Consider the following 18,055-nt stretch of genomic DNA (forward strand, 5'->3'; position numbering starts at 1 on the left):
CACGGCACTTTGAGGGAAACATTTTCGAGCAATAAATAGTGGCCTTTTACAGCTTTATTATGGACCTCACAAAGGGCGCCAACAAAATTCAACAGAAGAGAACAGAACAGAAAACGAAACCATGGCGTATGCGCGATTTTTAAGATTTTATGACATTTACTTTGGTTTTCATTCCCCGTTCGCTGTCGCTGTCAGAAGCAATTCTCACTTTCACTCGACTTACGAGTATTTTCCACCATCCACCATTTCCACCGTTGTTTTGTGGCATATAAATATTTCCCCGTCTGGACAACTTTATGGCTTATAGCTCCATTATCATTTCTGGTATATTATGGAGAGACGGAGGACAAGCCTGTGGAGCTGCTGCTTGGACCAATTAGAAAATGCGACAATTAAAAATTCTGTAGTCACGTGTTAATAATGTCGCTGCGGGACACACCTGCCTTCTCGATTTCTCTACTGACTTCTGTTCTTCTGTGCCTTCTGTCACAGCGAACCGCTCCGCTCCCACCATTCGTTACACAACAAAGTTATACTATAATTGCCTTTGGTCTGTGTCTGTTGCTGTTGTTGTCTTGAGTTTCCTGAAATATGCATGTGTATGGTGTACTCGTAATTCCTTTTCAATTAAGTCACTCTGTCATTGTTATTCAATTATCTTCAGAGTCGTCCCCTCCTAATGGTAGATACATTACCTCAAACTACTTACTGCTGGACTGCAACTCACCTTGGCTATCCGGCAGGGACTACTTTTTGTGCCTTGAATCTCTAGGTAATACATTTAAATCAACTTCAATTTAACTTATTTTAAGGTACATATTGCTTAAGAACTTTTTTACATTTTGATGATTAAGGATGATTTTCCTTGGATGAAAATTAATTCCATATTCCTAACAATAGTAAGTTATTTATTTATCTTTCAAAAAACATAGGAGAGTAGAGCTACTTTTATTGTGTCCATTGATCTTTGTTGCCTTATGGTTTTATGGTGATGTCAGCCATGATTCTGTTGTCTCCATTTTACCTCAAGCCTATAGCCTCTTCAGGCATTAATCGAACACACACACACACACACACAGCTAGCAGCTGGCAGGAAGGAGAGTTGCAGGGACATAGATAAATGGCACAAGCAGATGAAGAGCCCAAAAGGACAACGGAGACGATGCCTCTGATGACAAACAGAACTTGAAGCCTTCAAGGGGCTTCACACGAAGAATGCTGCCGATATATGAGAGGCGGCGAACGAAAGCCAAAAACTTGTAAACAGAAGGGGGGGGATGCGGCAGCTGCAACTTACATACAGTGTTGCCGCCCCGTACACTGTACACAAAAGTAAAAGTAGTTTTCAAGTGTGGTACCGCACAGAGCAGCACAGAGCAGCACAGCACAGCACAGCACAGCACAGCACTTCACTTCCCTTTCCCCGTACATGACGAATCTGCGGGCAAAAACAAAGCACAAAAAGTTGCAAGAGTCAGAAGAGGAGACAAAGTGGGGCACAGACCCAATAAAAAGAAGGAAAAGTAAAAGAAACAACAACCTGGCGCCAAGAACGAAACGGAAAATGCAGATATCTCTCACATGCAGAATTTTTCACTTTCCCTTCGTTTTCGGGGGAAACCGAGAAGATGGCGATGCCAGCGACATGGCTGTGGAAATATGCATTATGGGGTGTCTGTCCACCAGACAGACAGACAGACAGCCAGAAATTCAAGTCAACACTCACAAGTGGAAATTAAAATGAAATATAAAGAAGAAAAAAATGAATTTCCCCCAAGGAAAATGCAGGATGAATCGGAATATATTCATGCGAACTACAGTGGGACTTGGGTATTAGGGAAATGATCAAACAGAGAAATTGGCTTGATTTTTTTGGCTTTTCATTTTTTGAAGGTTTTTATGCACTCATAGATTCAGGATTCATTCGAGGCTTAAGTGGATCTCTTAAGATCTATTTTCACTGTACACTCGTTCCACGTTGCATATGCATATGTGTATTACAGCGCAAGGACATAACTCGGTTCTCAACAGCTTGTGTGGCAAATGCGTACGTACAAGAGTATGCAACTTTCGCAGCAGCCACTTGCAGCCTGGTAAATGTCATGCTTACATAGATACGCACACACACACACACACACAAACATATGAATGAGCCAAACAGTGGCAAGAAGCAGAAGCAGCTGTGGCAGAAGGCAGGGCTTCTCTTGCAACTTGATCCTTGAGTTTTCATATAAATCTTTGAATGGTTTGTGCTACGTTGGAACCAAAAAATACATGGATATACATGTATGTACGTATAATATACATATATTATGTATATATGTGCATGAGACACACACACACACAGTGTCACAGATTCACACACATAGAGAGAGAGACATCTGGGCCAACTTAACGGCATTTTATAGTTGAATGGCCACCGATTCATCTCCATTTCCATATATCGAAACGATCTAAATGTCTGAGTGGCTACTGTATGAGTGCCTCCTGCCCCCCCGTCTGTGTGTATGTGTATTTCTCTACTGATTGAAAATAATATAGATACTAAAAGAAAATACAGAGGAAATTCCTACACTGAACAATCGATGGCACAGGGAGCTTTGGCTTTGATTTAAGCACAGATTTTAAACAATGCGAAAAAAGGTTGAAGTAGACCGAACCTTTAAAGGATCTTCCATTGGTAGAAATTCCAAAATTACTACCTTTTTTGAATCGCCAAAGCAAACGAAGATTGTGAAATTATTTCCGCGCGAAAATGTTTAAATTAAAATGAGGAAAATGCCAGAACCAATGCCCGAAATGAGAAGAAGATCTACCCATCCTCCTCCTCCAGCTCTGGAGCAGCGGAAAAACTTATAATTTCCATTTTCGTAAAAGTTTTTCGCAGCTCGTTCCTTGGGTGACTTTTTGGCCAAAAAACATCTAGCAAATAATTAAATAAGGAAAAATACCCAAGCAAGAATCAACTGAAAGCCAACAACTAAATGCTAAACGGGTCCCCAATGGCAGTCCCGTCCCCCGGGTGAATCGCGACAAATGAAAAGAAATCCCGGAGAGAGAGAGAGAGAGGGAGAGAGAAGAAAGAAATAATAATAGTAATGCCAGAAAGTACCGTACCACAGCAAGTGCAACTGCAACTGCAACAACTGCCAAACAATTTCATATGCACTTGTATCCATTTTTGGGTCCGTCCGATTCCTCCTTCGGCCCGAAATCTGAACCATTCCCCAAATGCAAAAGTTTTTCAATTAAATTTGTTTAGAATTTAACTTTGGAAAATTGGCTAGTGCTCCGAAGGGGTGGGGTGGGGGAAGGGGCTGCAGGCGCGGAGGTCCTTTAAGGGGTACTGGACTCCCAAAAGGAAGTCAACGCAAAAGTTGAGCACAATTCCACAGTGCTCCTGAATGGAGGTCAAAAGTGGAGTTCAAGAGTTCTTGGCCCCCGCCCCACTCGAAAAAGTGCTGCGGCGAAAAACTGCTACAAATGAATAATTAATCCCATTTGGACATTCCACATTCTACTGAAATGTGTGTTGTGTGTTCAATTAAAAATTTATCGGCTTCATTTGTGTGGCAATAATTGAAAATTGAACGTGAGTGGCATTCAAAAATGTCTCGTCACGGATCAATTAGCGACTGATTGAAGGTTGTCCAGCGTCCCGTGGAAAACGATAATACTTTTTTCAAGCCAAATCAATCCTACAATTTTGTCTCTATCCCTTTGGGGGAAAACTGTGGAAAGAATGCGGGAACCATTTTGATGCCAGTGCTCCTTGGATAAATATTGCTACTTATGATTGATTACCTTCAATCGTACTCTGTACAATCTGCTCTACCTTTTGAGATACTATCCTTGCTTTCACATATCTTTGGGCATAATCCTTTGATCCCCTTGTCATCCTAAGGATTGTCGCCGGGCTCTCGTGTTCGTGTCAATTTCCCTCTGCAACTTGTTGTCACATCTGTTGGCATGTTAGCTCTCTTGTCTCTTTGCTGTTCTGCTACAGGAAGGAAGAGGAGCAAGAGGAGGAGCAGGAGCAGGAGCAGGAGTATAAGAGTACTGCCCTGTAAAAGGAGCGACATACATCCTTGTACAGTTGGCACTTTTAATTAGTCGCTCAATATGCTGCCGGATAGTTGTACACAGAGTACCAGTACCCGTACGGAATGCTACTCGTAGTTTGAAAACTGGTTAAAGCCAGTCCTTGTTTCATGTCCAGTCAGCACTCTCTCTCTCCCTCTCCCTCTCTCTTTCTCTCCTAGTATCTCTATCTCTCTTTCTACCTCTCTCACCCTCTCTTTGTCTCGGTCAGGACCTTATCAGAAGGGCGTTAAATCCATTTTACATGCTTCATGAAACAAATTGTGCCACACACGGCGGCATCAATAAATTACATGCAATAATTTTGAGTATCTGCTGTATCTGTGTGTGGGTGTTTGGGTGTGTGTAGTATCTGTGTGTAGGTAGTGTCTGTGTGTGCCATTAACAATTCCCATTGAATTTTACATTTTACATGCCGAAAACTATATAAAATACCGAACCGCGTCTGCGTCGGATATTGTTTGCCTCACTGCCACGTATGCCACGGCCTGACACGGCCTCTCTGTTGTCCGTTGAATTAAGGCACAAAATTGAATTATAATTACTAAATAAATTAAAGCTAATTAGTATGAATATATTTATTGCATATACAGATATTCAATATGCTTCGAGCACACGTGAGGGCTCTAATTAAATAAATTAAGTGCCGCATCCGTATCGCATATCCGAGCTCGAGTACTAGTGTCAATTTCAATATTTTATAGATTTATATATTTTTTACAAAATACAACAATGATGGAGCTGGAATTGATATCTTCTTCTTATTTTATCCAAATATATGACCGAATTAATGACCCTTTCCGTGATCATTAATTATATCCCTGTATTCATAACATTCCGCCTTTCTTATGGAGATGCATTCTTTTTTCAGCCTCAAGATTCGTATTCCTATATCCTCCATTTACAAACGGATCGATAGATCTGCTCAGAATCCTAAGGTAGCTACAGAACACTGTTCAGTCGAACTTCCAGGGAACTCGTTTTCGGAAAATTCCTAATACGAAATTCATTTTTTCAGAATATAGCATTGCACTGTTCTGGAAATAAACTTAGTATATAAAGAAGTTCGTTGTACGGAAGTTCGTAGTAGAGAAGTTCAAAAGAATTCACTTTTATTAAATTAAATTAATATTATAATATTAATTAAATTATTAAATACCCTACTATCTAATACTATCATTTTCCATTTCTACAGAGAGAACAGAACTGTTCCCTTAAAGATTTTTCACACCTTCAAAATATATAGATTTCCATTAAAAACTTTCCCTAAAAACTTTTCACAATCCTTTCGGAATGTCCCACTGGCTCCCATCGTTTGCATAAATATACAAAGTTCTTTCGCAGAGCAGAAAAATTAGACAATGGGGCATCAAGAAATTAACAAGAGACTAATGCCTTGAGCAGTGGTCCGCCATCTAGTTGATTGCCCCAGCAACTGAAGCAGCAACAGTAAGAGGAGCCATAAACATGGGCCAATACGACACCCAAGGAATTACAAACAAAATGCTGAGAGACAGGCAAAGGACATCGCTGAAAGTTTTCCCAGAAAGTGAAAAGAGAAACGCATACAGTAAAAAAGTAAGGGAGCGGGTAAGAACTTTATGCTAATTTCACTTTTCTTGAACGCAGCATAACCCAATTTTTCTCCGCTGCTTGTCTGAGTTTTTCTTCTCTCCGCCGAATAAATGGCGCCAGAAGACGTCGCGGAGGTGAGTGTGAGAGTGCAAAAGCTGAAAAGATATTCGTAATTTTCAACATTGAAGGCCACACGCAGATGGAGCGAAGAGGAGAGGGTGACGGGGACCTCGAGTCGAACGTGACAGAAAAATGGAAGATGATGAATCCCAGGGTTGCCGTACTTTTTTTGAGCGAAAGTTATTAAGCCGCATGTAAAAAGAGACTTCTATTCAAATCTAATGGTAGGAAATAATGTTTCAGATAATTCCCTCCCCTGGACACAAAAACTCTCTAAGAGCCAGCAATTGTTTGCAATGAAACATACATTTATGTATAACTTTATTTTGGTTCGAAGAGTCTAGATCCTCAATCGGCACGCTGGAACCGTTAGTTCTAATAATTCTAGAGCTTATTTTTAACCAAACTTTATTCTTCTTGCTGGATTTAGTTAAGGAAACGCTTTTGGCCGATTGTTCCGAAGATCCCTGAATCTGTTCCTCTATCCCTCTGCTGATTTGTTGATTTTTACCGAGAAGATCTTCGAAGCCTGAAATCAGCCCTACTTCTAGAGCTAATTTCAAGAAGAATTCGTTCTACGTAAATTCGTAATATAGAATTCATTTTTGCAGAATATAGCAATGCAGTGTCCTAGAAATAATTTCGTTATATGGAAAACTTCGTTGTACCGAAATTCGTATTAGATCTTCCATCCCTGAGATAAAAAGTTCAGTTAAGAATTTTCTCATTTGAAATATTCGCGGTGTTCATTAGATAAAATACAATATGAATAACTAATTAAAGAGTGGCGCTCGACGGAGAGCGAGAGATGCTTCAGGGGGAAGGGAAGAGTGGGGGAAGAGGCTAAACAAACAAATGTGGCTAATTAACATTTTTGTTGCGCCTTTTTAAGGCCGCCTCATCAGTCAGTCGTCAGGTCGGAGGAGACCGAAAGTCGCGAAATTCTGATGTGAGGGTCAACGTAACGACAGCGTAACGCCTTACCGTTAGAAAATTTCGTCCAATTGGAGTGGAGTTCCGACCGATTTTGGTTCGTGGAGTTTGAGTTCGTATCAATGTTGCCAGCAACAGATTCTAAGTGTTGCCAGCAGCCTTGTTGCACAGTTTGAGTGAAATGATTTCCCCTCCTTGAGTTTAAATTGTTTTCACCATTGTTGCTTGGTGACTGCTCCTCAACATTAAGGGGCAATGTTGCTGCAGCACTCAGTTGGAGAGTCTCAACATTAAGGGGTAACGTGCCTAAGAATATAATGTTGCTCAACATCTGCTGAAAAGAACGTGTTTCTGAACATGAATCTTATGAAGGGGTAATGTTTCCTTGTATTTTGTAATCAACATCAAACAAATTGTCGCAACATTGTCATCATTTTATTTGTTGCTTGTCACTCAATCTGCGACTCGATTAGTCTATAAATTCACAAGCAAATTGAATTTGTTTAAGTATTATTAATTAATTTTGTCTCTGTGCAGCTTTTAAAAAACTATTTTATCCGATAAATGAATAACAAAATTAAGATTAATATTAGATATTATAAAATTATATTGGTTTTGTTTCTTGAAATTCTGCTACACTACGACAAATACACAGAACAGATTTAAAACTGCTACAGCGACTCCTGACGAGAATTTAGCATAACTAAACCGTTTTTTCCCAATAGAGTACCTCACCACTGTAAGAAACCGCCGATAGGGGCCGCTTTATTATCATTATTGTACGCCCCCGAAAATAATAATATAATATAATACTACTTAGTTTATTATGAGATACTTATTTATGTTACTGTTCAGGTATATAAACACCACAAAATTAGATACAAATCTTTACATCAACGACATTTGGTGTTACTCATTTTATACGCCCAAGCCCAAGAAGCCTAGTCCTGGTGTACTTTGTACTGATGGCACGGTACACAAAAGCCGTATACTAAAATCGGATTAACTAGCGATGTATAGAGAATCTTTGTTATATAGGGGTCGACCAATTCCCTTGACCACCTCTTTATAAGCCCAAGGACGCCCATGGGCCTTTTTTCCATGGTGGAAATGTGTTCAGAAAACTTTAGCTTACAACAAGCTTACTAGTAATACACCAAGATCATCCACCAGGCCAGGATATATGTACATATGTAATATGTATCGAAAAGTAATTATTATTTTTTATTTTTAATGAATAATTGTTATTATAATTATTATTTTTGATTTTTATTGAATAAGTGTTATTCTTGATTTTTAATGAATAATTGTTATTATAATTGTTATTCTTGATTTTTTGAATAATTGTTATTTTTGATTTTTATTGAATAATTGTTATTATAATTCTTATTCTTGATTTTTATTGAATAATTGTTATTATAATTGTTATTCTTGATTTTTTTTGAATAATTGTTATTATAATTGTTATTCTTGATTTTTATTGAATAATTGTTATTATAATTGTTATTCTTGATTTTTATTGGATAATTGTTATTATAATTGTTATTCTTGATTTTTATTGAATAATTGTTATTATAATTGTTATTCTTGATTTTTTTGAATAATTGTTATAATAATTGTTATTCTTGATTTTTATTGGATAATTGTTATTCTTGATTTTTATTGAATAATTGTTATAATAATTGTTATTATAATTGTTATTCTTGATTTTTTTGAATAATTGTTATAATAATTGTTATTATAATTGTTATTCTTGATTTTTATTGAATAATCGTTATAATAATTGTTATTCTTGATTTTTATTGAATAATCGTTATTATAATTGTTATTCTTGATTTTTATTGAGTAACTGTTATTATAATTGTTATTCTTGACTTTTATTGAATAATTGTTATTATAATTGTTATTCTTGATTTTTATTGAATAATTGTTATTATAATTGTTATTATAATTGTTATTCTTGATTTTTTTGAATAATTGTTATTATAATTGTTATTATAATTGTTATTCTTGATTTTTTTGAATAATTGTTATAATAATTGTTATTCTTGATTTTTATTGGATAATTGTTATTATAATTGTTATTCTTGATTTTTATTGAATAATTGTTATAATAATCGTTATTATAACTGTTATTCTTGATTTTTATTGAATAATCGTTATAATAATTGTTATTCTTGATTTTTATTGAATAATCGTTATAATAATTGTTATTCTTGACTTTTATTGAATAATTGTTATTATAATTGTTATTCTTGATTTTTATTGGATAATTGTTATTATAATTGTTATTCTTGATTTTTATTGAATAATTGTTATTATAATTGTTATTATAATTGTTATTCTTGATTTTTTTGAATAATTGTTATTATAATTGTTATTATAATTGTTATTCTTGATTTTTTTGAATAATTGTTATAATAATTGTTATTCTTGATTTTTATTGGATAATTGTTATTCTTGATTTTTATTGAATAATTGTTATAATAATTGTTATTATAATTGTTATTCTTGATTTTTATTGAATAATCGTTATAATAATTGTTATTCTTGATTTTTATTGAATAATCGTTATTATAATTGTTATTCTTGATTTTTATTGAGTAACTGTTATTATAATTGTTATTCTTGACTTTTATTGAATAATTGTTATTATAATTGTTATTCTTGATTTTTATTGAATAATTGTTATTATAATTGTTATTATAATTGTTATTCTTGATTTTTTTGAATAATTGTTATTATAATTGTTATTATAATTGTTATTCTTGATTTTTTTGAGTAATTGTTATAATAATTGTTATTCTTGATTTTTATTGGATAATTGTTATTATAATTGTTATTCTTGATTTTTATTGAATAATTGTTATAATAATCGTTATTATAACTGTTATTCTTGATTTTTATTGAATAATCGTTATAATAATTGTTATTCTTGATTTTTATTGAATAATCGTTATTATAATTGTTATTCTTGATTTTTATTGAGTAACTGTTATTATAATTGTTACTCTTGACTTTTATTGAATAATTGTTATTATAATTGTTATTCTTGATTTTTATTGGATAATTGTTATTATAATTGTTATTCTTGATTTTTATTGAATAATTGTTATTATAATTGTTATTATAATTGTTATTCTTGATTTTTATTGAATAATCGTTATTATAATTGTTATTCTTGATTTTTATTGAATAATCGTTATTATAATTGTTATTCTTGATTTTTATTGAATAATCGTTATTATAATTGTTATTCTTGACTTTTATTGAATAATTGTTATTATAATTGTTATTCTTGATTTTTTTGAATAATTGTTATAATAATTGTTATTATAATTGTTATTCTTGATTTTTATTGAATAATCGTTATTATAATTGTTATTCTTGATTTTTATTGAATAATTGTTATTATAATTGTTATTCTTGATTTTTATTGAATAATTGTTATTATAATTGTTATTCTTGATTTTTATTGGATAATTGTTATTATAATTGAATAATTGAATAATTGTTATTATAATTGTTATTATAATTGTTATAATAATTGTTATAATAATTGTTATTCTTGATTTTTATTGAATAATTGTTATTATAATTGTTATTCTTGGTTTTTATTGAATAATTGTTATTATAATTGTTATTATAATTGTTATTTTTGATTTTTATTGAATAATTGTTATTATAATTGTTATTCTTGATTTTTTTGAATAATTGTTATAATAATTGTTATTCTTGATTTTTTTGAATAATCGTTATTATAATTGTTATTCTTGATTTTTTTGAATAATCGTTATTATAATTGTTATTCTTGATTTTTATTGAGTAACTGTTATTATAATTGTTATTCTTGATTTTTATTGGATAATTGTTATTATAATTGTTATTCTTGATTTTTATCGAATAATTGTTATTATAACTGTTATTCTTGATTTTTATTGAATAATTGTTATTATAATTGTTATAATAATTGTTATAATAATTGTTATTCTTGATTTTTATTGAATAATTGTTATTATAATTGTTATTCTTGATTTTTATTGAATAATTGTTATAATAATTGTTGTTCTTGATTTTTATTGAATAATTGTTATTATAATTGTTATTCTTGGTTTTTATTGAATAATTGTTATTATAATTGTTATTATAATTGTTATTTTTGATTTTTATTGAATAATTGTTATTATAATCGTTATTCTTGATTTTTATTGAATAATTGTTATTATAATTGTTATTCTTGATGTTTATCGAATAATTGTTATTATAACTGTTATTCTTGATTTTTATTGAATAATTGTTATTATAATTGTTATAATAATTGTTATTCTTGATTTTTATTGAATAATTGTTATTATAATTGTTATTCTTGATTTTTTTGAATAATTGTTATAATAATTGTTATTCTTGATTTTTTTGAATAATCGTTATTATAATTGTTATTCTTGATTTTTATTGAGTAACTGTTATTATAATTGTTATTCTTGACTTTTATTGAATAATTGTTATTATAATTGTTACTCTTGATTTTTATTGGATAATTGTTATTATAATTGTTATTCTTGATTTTTATTGAATAATTGTTATTATAATTGTTATTATAATTGTTATTCTTGATTTTTTTGAATAATCGTTATTATAATTGTTATTCTTGATTTTTATTGAGTAACTGTTATTATAATTGTTATTCTTGATTTTTATTGGATAATTGTTATTATAATTGTTATTCTTGATTTTTATCGAATAATTGTTATTATAACTGTTATTCTTGATTTTTATTGAATAATTGTTATTATAATTGTTATAATAATTGTTATAATAATTGTTATTCTTGATTTTTATTGAATAATTGTTATTATAATTGTTATTCTTGATTTTTATTGAATAATTGTTATAATAATTGTTGTTCTTGATTTTTATTGAATAATTGTTATTATAATTGTTATTCTTGGTTTTTATTGAATAATTGTTATTATAATTGTTATTATAATTGTTATTTTTGATTTTTATTGAATAATTGTTATTATAATCGTTATTCTTGATTTTTATTGAATAATTGTTATTATAATTGTTATTCTTGATGTTTATCGAATAATTGTTATTATAACTGTTATTCTTGATTTTTATTGAATAATTGTTATTATAATTGTTATTATAATTGTTATTCTTGATTTTTTTGAATAATCGTTATTATAATTGTTATTCTTGATTTTTATTGAGTAACTGTTATTATAATTGTTATTCTTGATTTTTATTGGATAATTGTTATTATAATTGTTATTCTTGATTTTTATCGAATAATTGTTATTATAACTGTTATTCTTGATTTTTATTGAATAATTGTTATTATAATTGTTATAATAATTGTTATAATAATTGTTATTCTTGATTTTTATTGAATAATTGTTATTATAATTGTTATTCTTGATTTTTATTGAATAATTGTTATAATAATTGTTGTTCTTGATTTTTATTGAATAATTGTTATTATAATTGTTATTCTTGGTTTTTATTGAATAATTGTTATTATAATTGTTATTATAATTGTTATTTTTGATTTTTATTGAATAATTGTTATTATAATCGTTATTCTTGATTTTTATTGAATAATTGTTATTATAATTGTTATTCTTGATTTTTATTGGATAATTGTTATTATAATTGTTATTCTTGATTTTTATTGAATAATTGTTATTATAATTGTTATTATAATTGTTATTCTTGATTTTTTTGAATAATTGTTATAATAATTGTTATTATAATTGTTATTCTTGATTTTTATTGAATAATTGTTATTTCCATTCACAAACATGTTGCTAATTCCATGCACACATACCCTGGGGGAAATGGATGTTATAGGATTGAGAAAATGTTTGTCATCGCAGGTAGGTATCAGGATCGAGATAAATATATACAAGATACTAATAATACACATGAATAAGTCAAAAACATATCAATTTGAGAAAAGGTCTTAATAAATTGCGTTTGATCTACATATAAAATTAACGAAATAGGGTGCACAAAGGCATATACACGCATCATGTCTTCATAGACCAGCAACATTGCAACTGTTTTTTTTTGTTGAACTATTTTGTTTAAGCCTTTTTTTGTCAAAATACAATAAAAGCAAGGACTAAAAAGTAACCAATTGGGTAGAAAATTTATTCATCAATGGGCTAAAATTATGTGGGCATGGGTAAGAGTTCTATTTAGCTGGGAATATTCGACGGAATATCGAAAACGAGGAATATGTAAAATATAACTTGAATTCGTCAGTATATTTTGAAAATGAGGCGGTATGTTTCGGTATATTTCTGAGGCTCGGACGATATATTTTATCGATAAGTCCGCGGACACACTGCATCTCGTTCTTTCCTGTCGATACGCCAGTGCAGGCGTGTAGTGTGGGCACGGCTAAATGTTCTATATAGCTTGTAATATTCGACGGAATAGCAAAAGCGAGGAATATGTAAAATATAACTTGAATTCGTCAGTATATTTTGAAAATGAGGCGGTATGTTTCGGTATATTTCTGAGGCTCGGACGATATATTTTATCGATAAGTCCGCGGACACACTGCATCTCGTTCTTTCCTGTCGATACGCCAGTGCAGGCGTGTAGTGTGGGCACGGCTAAACGTCTATATAGCTGGTAACATTCGACGGAATATCAAAAACGAGAAATATGTAAAATATAACTTGAATTCGTCAGTATATTTTGAAAATGAGGCGGTATGTTTCGGTATATTTCTGAGGATCGGACGATATATTTTATCGATAACTCCGCGGACACACTGCATCTCGTTCTTTCCTGTCGTTACGCCAGTGCAGGCGTGTAGTGTGGGCACGGCAAAATGTTCTATATAGCTTGTAATACTCGACGGAATATCAAAAACGAGGAATATGTAAAATATAACTTGAATTCGTCAGTATATTTTGAAAATGAGGCGGTATGTTTCGGTATATTTCTGAGGGTCGGACGATATATTTTATCGATAACTCCGCGGACACACTGCATCTCGTTCTTTCCTGTCGATACGCCAGTGCAGGCGTGTAGTGTGGGCACGGCTAAATGTTCTATATAGCTTGTAATATTCGACGGAATAGCAAAAGCGAGGAATATATAAAATATAACTTGAATTCGTCAGTATATTTTGAAAATGAGGCGGTATGTTTCGGTATATTTCTGAGGGTCGGACGATATATTTTATCGATAACTCCGCGGACACACTGCATCTCGTTCTTTCCTGTCGATACGCCAGTGCAGGCGTGTAGTGTTTTTACAGTTGGTCCACGAGAAAATCTCTAAACATCCAAAATGGTAGGTGGAAATAATGGATAATATTTGCAGAAAGTGGCGCAGGATAATTTGTATGCGTGTTCTCTGCGGATATTTTCGGTGTGCCGGTGGCGAAAGTGCGTGGGAATGGCCGTAGAAAGTGCAGACGTGACACCCAGTTACCTGGTCCTATGGCTATGCATACGTGTGTGCATGAGTGTGTGTGTGGGGGGTCCGGTCTGGTGAAATGCAAGACAAAGAAATAGCGCAAGTGGACGTCGAGGAATGACGTATGCAGTTTGGTATTGAAAATTCTAACGAAATGGGGAATGCTGCATATGTGTGAGTGTGTGAGAGTTGTGAAATATCTTTGCACAGAAGAATGAAATACCTCTTCTAATTATATAGACTATGCATAGCCTATAGATATGTACGAACATGTGTGTAAGTGATGTGATTTCTGTAAATAGTCGACGCAAGTGGTTTCTGTTCTTATCTAACCTCAAAGTCCATGGCATGATTGCGGATTCTGCATGTGTTTGTGTGTGTGTGCGTTTTTAGGTTTTGCTCTACTGCGGACGCCATTTTTAATAAATACATATGCAGTCAAAACTCCTCTCACCTTCTCCTATCTGTCTCTCTCTCTCTCCCCCTCCTTCGTCCAACACACAAATGTCTGTTTTTAGGTCAACTTCACCGTCGACGAAATCCGTGGCCTCATGGACAAGAAGCGTAACATCCGCAACATGTCCGTGATTGCCCACGTTGATCATGGTAAATCCACCTTGACCGATTCGCTCGTGTCCAAGGCCGGTATCATTGCTGGTGCTAAGGCTGGTGAGACCCGTTTCACCGACACCCGCAAGGATGAGCAGGAGCGTTGCATTACCATCAAGTCGACGTAAGCGTGGATAAAGCCAGCAGCGTCACACCGTGCTTTCGAGACTAACCATTATATGTATTTGCAGTGCCATCTCCATGTACTTCGAGGTAGAGGAGAAGGATCTGGTCTTCATCAACCAACCCGATCAGCGTGAGAAGGAGTGCAAGGGTTTCTTGATCAACCTGATCGATTCCCCCGGTCACGTTGATTTCTCCTCTGAGGTCACTGCCGCTCTCCGTGTCACCGATGGTGCCTTGGTCGTCGTCGATTGCGTGTCCGGTGTGTGCGTGCAGACCGAGACTGTGCTCCGTCAGGCCATCGCCGAGCGCATCAAGCCCATTCTGTTCATGAACAAGATGGACCGTGCTTTGTTGGAGCTGCAGCTGGAGGCTGAGGAGCTCTACCAGACCTTCCAGCGTATCGTTGAGAACGTGAACGTCATCATTGCCACCTACAACGACGATGGTGGCCCAATGGGTGAGGTGCGCGTGGACCCCTCCAAGGGATCCGTCGGTTTCGGTTCTGGTCTGCACGGCTGGGCCTTCACCCTCAAGCAGTTCTCCGAGATGTACTCCGAGAAGTTCAAGATCGATGTTGTCAAGCTAATGAACCGGTGAGTCATCCCTCGTGTCGCCCACTCCATTCCTTACACTAACACGCTTCTAGCACAAAACGTGTGACGCTGAGCGTGCGACATCTTGAAAGTTCCCCCGTACGGGGGCCCCTTTTTTAGAGTCGCGCGTGCTGAGGGCGCTACAAGTGCTATAAATATAGAAGTAGAGAAAATTACTTGGGAAGCTGTTGAAACGCTGCCTTGGGACCGCTTTCCTAATGTCCAAACGAGGCATGCCAAGGCAGCGACCCTACATTCACTCCACACCTTGGGGCGTGCCGGAACCGTTTCTTCAATATTTCTAACTTCAAAAACATTTCTATCCGACAGTCTGTGGGGTGAGAACTTCTTCAACGCCAAGACTAAGAAATGGCAGAAACAAAAGGAGGTCGACAACAAGCGCTCCTTCTGCATGTACATCCTAGACCCCATCTACAAGGTGTTCGATGCCATCATGAACTACAAGAAGGAGGAGATCGGTACGCTGCTCGAGAAGATCGGTGTGACCCTGAAGCACGAGGATAAGGACAAGGATGGCAAGGTTCTGCTGAAGACTGTGATGCGCACCTGGCTGCCAGCCGGTGAGGCTCTGCTTCAGATGATTGCCATCCACTTGCCCTCGCCCGTGGTGGCCCAGAAGTACCGTATGGAAATGCTGTACGAGGGACCCCTCGACGATGAGGCCGCCGTTGCCGTGAAGAACTGCGATCCCGATGGTCCACTCATGATGTACATCTCCAAGATGGTACCGACCACCGACAAGGGACGTTTCTACGCCTTCGGCCGTGTGTTCTCCGGCAAGGTTGCCACCGGACAGAAGTGCCGCATCATGGGCCCCAACTACACCCCCGGAAAGAAGGAGGATCTGTACGAGAAGGCCATCCAGCGTACCATCCTGATGATGGGTCGTTATGTTGAGGCCATCGAGGATGTGCCCTCCGGCAACATCTGCGGTCTGGTTGGTGTCGATCAGTTCCTGGTCAAGACCGGTACCATCACCACATTCAAGGATGCCCACAACATGAAGGTACATGAACACACACACATCTTGATTGATGAAACTATTGGACATCTTACTAATCCCCTTCTCCACTCTCACAGGTCATGAAGTTCTCCGTGTCACCTGTCGTGCGCGTGGCTGTGGAGCCCAAGAACCCCGCTGATCTGCCCAAGCTGGTAGAGGGTCTGAAGCGTCTGGCCAAGTCCGATCCTATGGTGCAGTGCATCATTGAGGAGTCTGGCGAGCACATCATTGCCGGTGCCGGTGAGCTGCACTTGGAGATTTGCCTTAAGGATCTGGAGGAGGATCATGCTTGCATTCCCCTTAAGAAGTCTGACCCCGTTGTGTCTTACCGCGAGACTGTCAATGACGAGTCCGACCAGATGTGTCTGTCCAAGTCCCCCAACAAGCACAACCGTCTGCTGATGAAGGCCCTGCCCATGCCCGACGGTCTGCCCGAGGACATTGACAACGGGGAAGTGAGCTCCAAGGACGACTTCAAGGCTCGTGCCCGTTATCTGGCCGAGAAGTACGACTACGATATCACTGAGGCCCGTAAGATCTGGTGCTTCGGTCCCGACGGCACTGGCCCCAACTTCATTCTGGATTGCACCAAGTCCGTGCAGTACCTCAATGAAATCAAGGATTCCGTGGTCGCTGGCTTCCAGTGGGCCTCGAAGGAGGGTATCATGGCTGACGAGAACATGCGCGGTGTCCGCTTCAACATCTATGATGTGACTCTGCACGCTGACGCCATCCATCGCGGTGGTGGCCAGATCATTCCAACCACCCGTCGTTGCCTGTACGCCGCCGCCATCACTGCCGGTCCCCGTCTGATGGAGCCCGTGTATCTGTGCGAGATTCAGTGCCCAGAGGTCGCCGTCGGCGGCATCTACGGTGTGCTGAACAGACGTCGTGGACATGTGTTCGAGGAGAACCAGGTGGTCGGCACCCCCATGTTCGTGGTCAAGGCATATCTGCCCGTCAACGAGTCGTTCGGCTTCACCGCCGATCTGCGCTCCAACACCGGAGGACAGGCCTTCCCCCAGTGCGTGTTCGACCATTGGCAGGTGCTGCCCGGTGACCCGTGCGAGCCAGCCAGCAAACCCTACCAGATTGTCCAGGATACCCGCAAGCGCAAGGGTCTCAAGGAGGGTCTTCCCGATCTTTCCCAGTACCTGGACAAATTGTAAGCTGCTGCTGCTACCACAAACACCATCCCCCCCACAGCAACAACAACAAAAACAACGTAATGCTGGCTGAGAGTATGAGGAGAAGGATCAAAGCGAGCGTCCACCCAACTAAGCAACTCCCTACAACATCGACGTCGCTGCGGCCGCTGGCAGCGTTTTAAATAAAGTGAAACAACAACCACATTTAAAGAAATTTTGATTATTAATTGTATAACAGTAACACCATAATAAATCACGTAAATGATTATATCTTTAAGTCTATATAAAACAAAATACACATGGTGTGGTCGAAACGAAAATAGAATGTCCGGGGGTAGGGTGAGGAGAGATCCAAGGTGATATGGCAGCTGTATGTATTTAAA

General features: G+C 36.0%; 1 protein-coding gene across 1 annotated transcript; it reads left to right on the plus strand.

The window, feature by feature from the left end:
• The first annotated feature begins 13,898 nt into the window (after positions 1 to 13,898).
• eEF2 (eukaryotic translation elongation factor 2) lies at positions 13,899 to 17,942 on the plus strand. The gene is made up of 5 exons (XM_002133252.3): positions 13,899 to 14,046; positions 14,691 to 14,905; positions 14,973 to 15,500; positions 15,831 to 16,527; positions 16,602 to 17,942. Exons 1-5 carry the CDS (start codon positions 14,044 to 14,046, stop codon positions 17,691 to 17,693), a joined length of 2,535 nt encoding a protein of 844 aa, XP_002133288.2. The 5' UTR covers positions 13,899 to 14,043; the 3' UTR covers positions 17,694 to 17,942.
• The last annotated feature ends 113 nt before the right edge of the window (positions 17,943 to 18,055 follow it).

This window comes from Drosophila pseudoobscura, chromosome 4 (genome assembly GCF_009870125.1).
Source record: "Drosophila pseudoobscura strain MV-25-SWS-2005 chromosome 4, UCI_Dpse_MV25, whole genome shotgun sequence".
Classification (NCBI taxonomy): domain Eukaryota; kingdom Metazoa; phylum Arthropoda; class Insecta; order Diptera; family Drosophilidae; genus Drosophila; species Drosophila pseudoobscura.

Excerpts from the sequence above, each read along its gene's own strand:
- eEF2 (XM_002133252.3), top strand. Across the intron at positions 15,501-15,830 it reads GTTGTCAAGCTAATGAACCG|TCTGTGGGGTGAGAACTTCT; the intron begins GTGAGTCATCCC and ends TCTATCCGACAG. Across the intron at positions 16,528-16,601 it reads AGGATGCCCACAACATGAAG|GTCATGAAGTTCTCCGTGTC; the intron begins GTACATGAACAC and ends CCACTCTCACAG.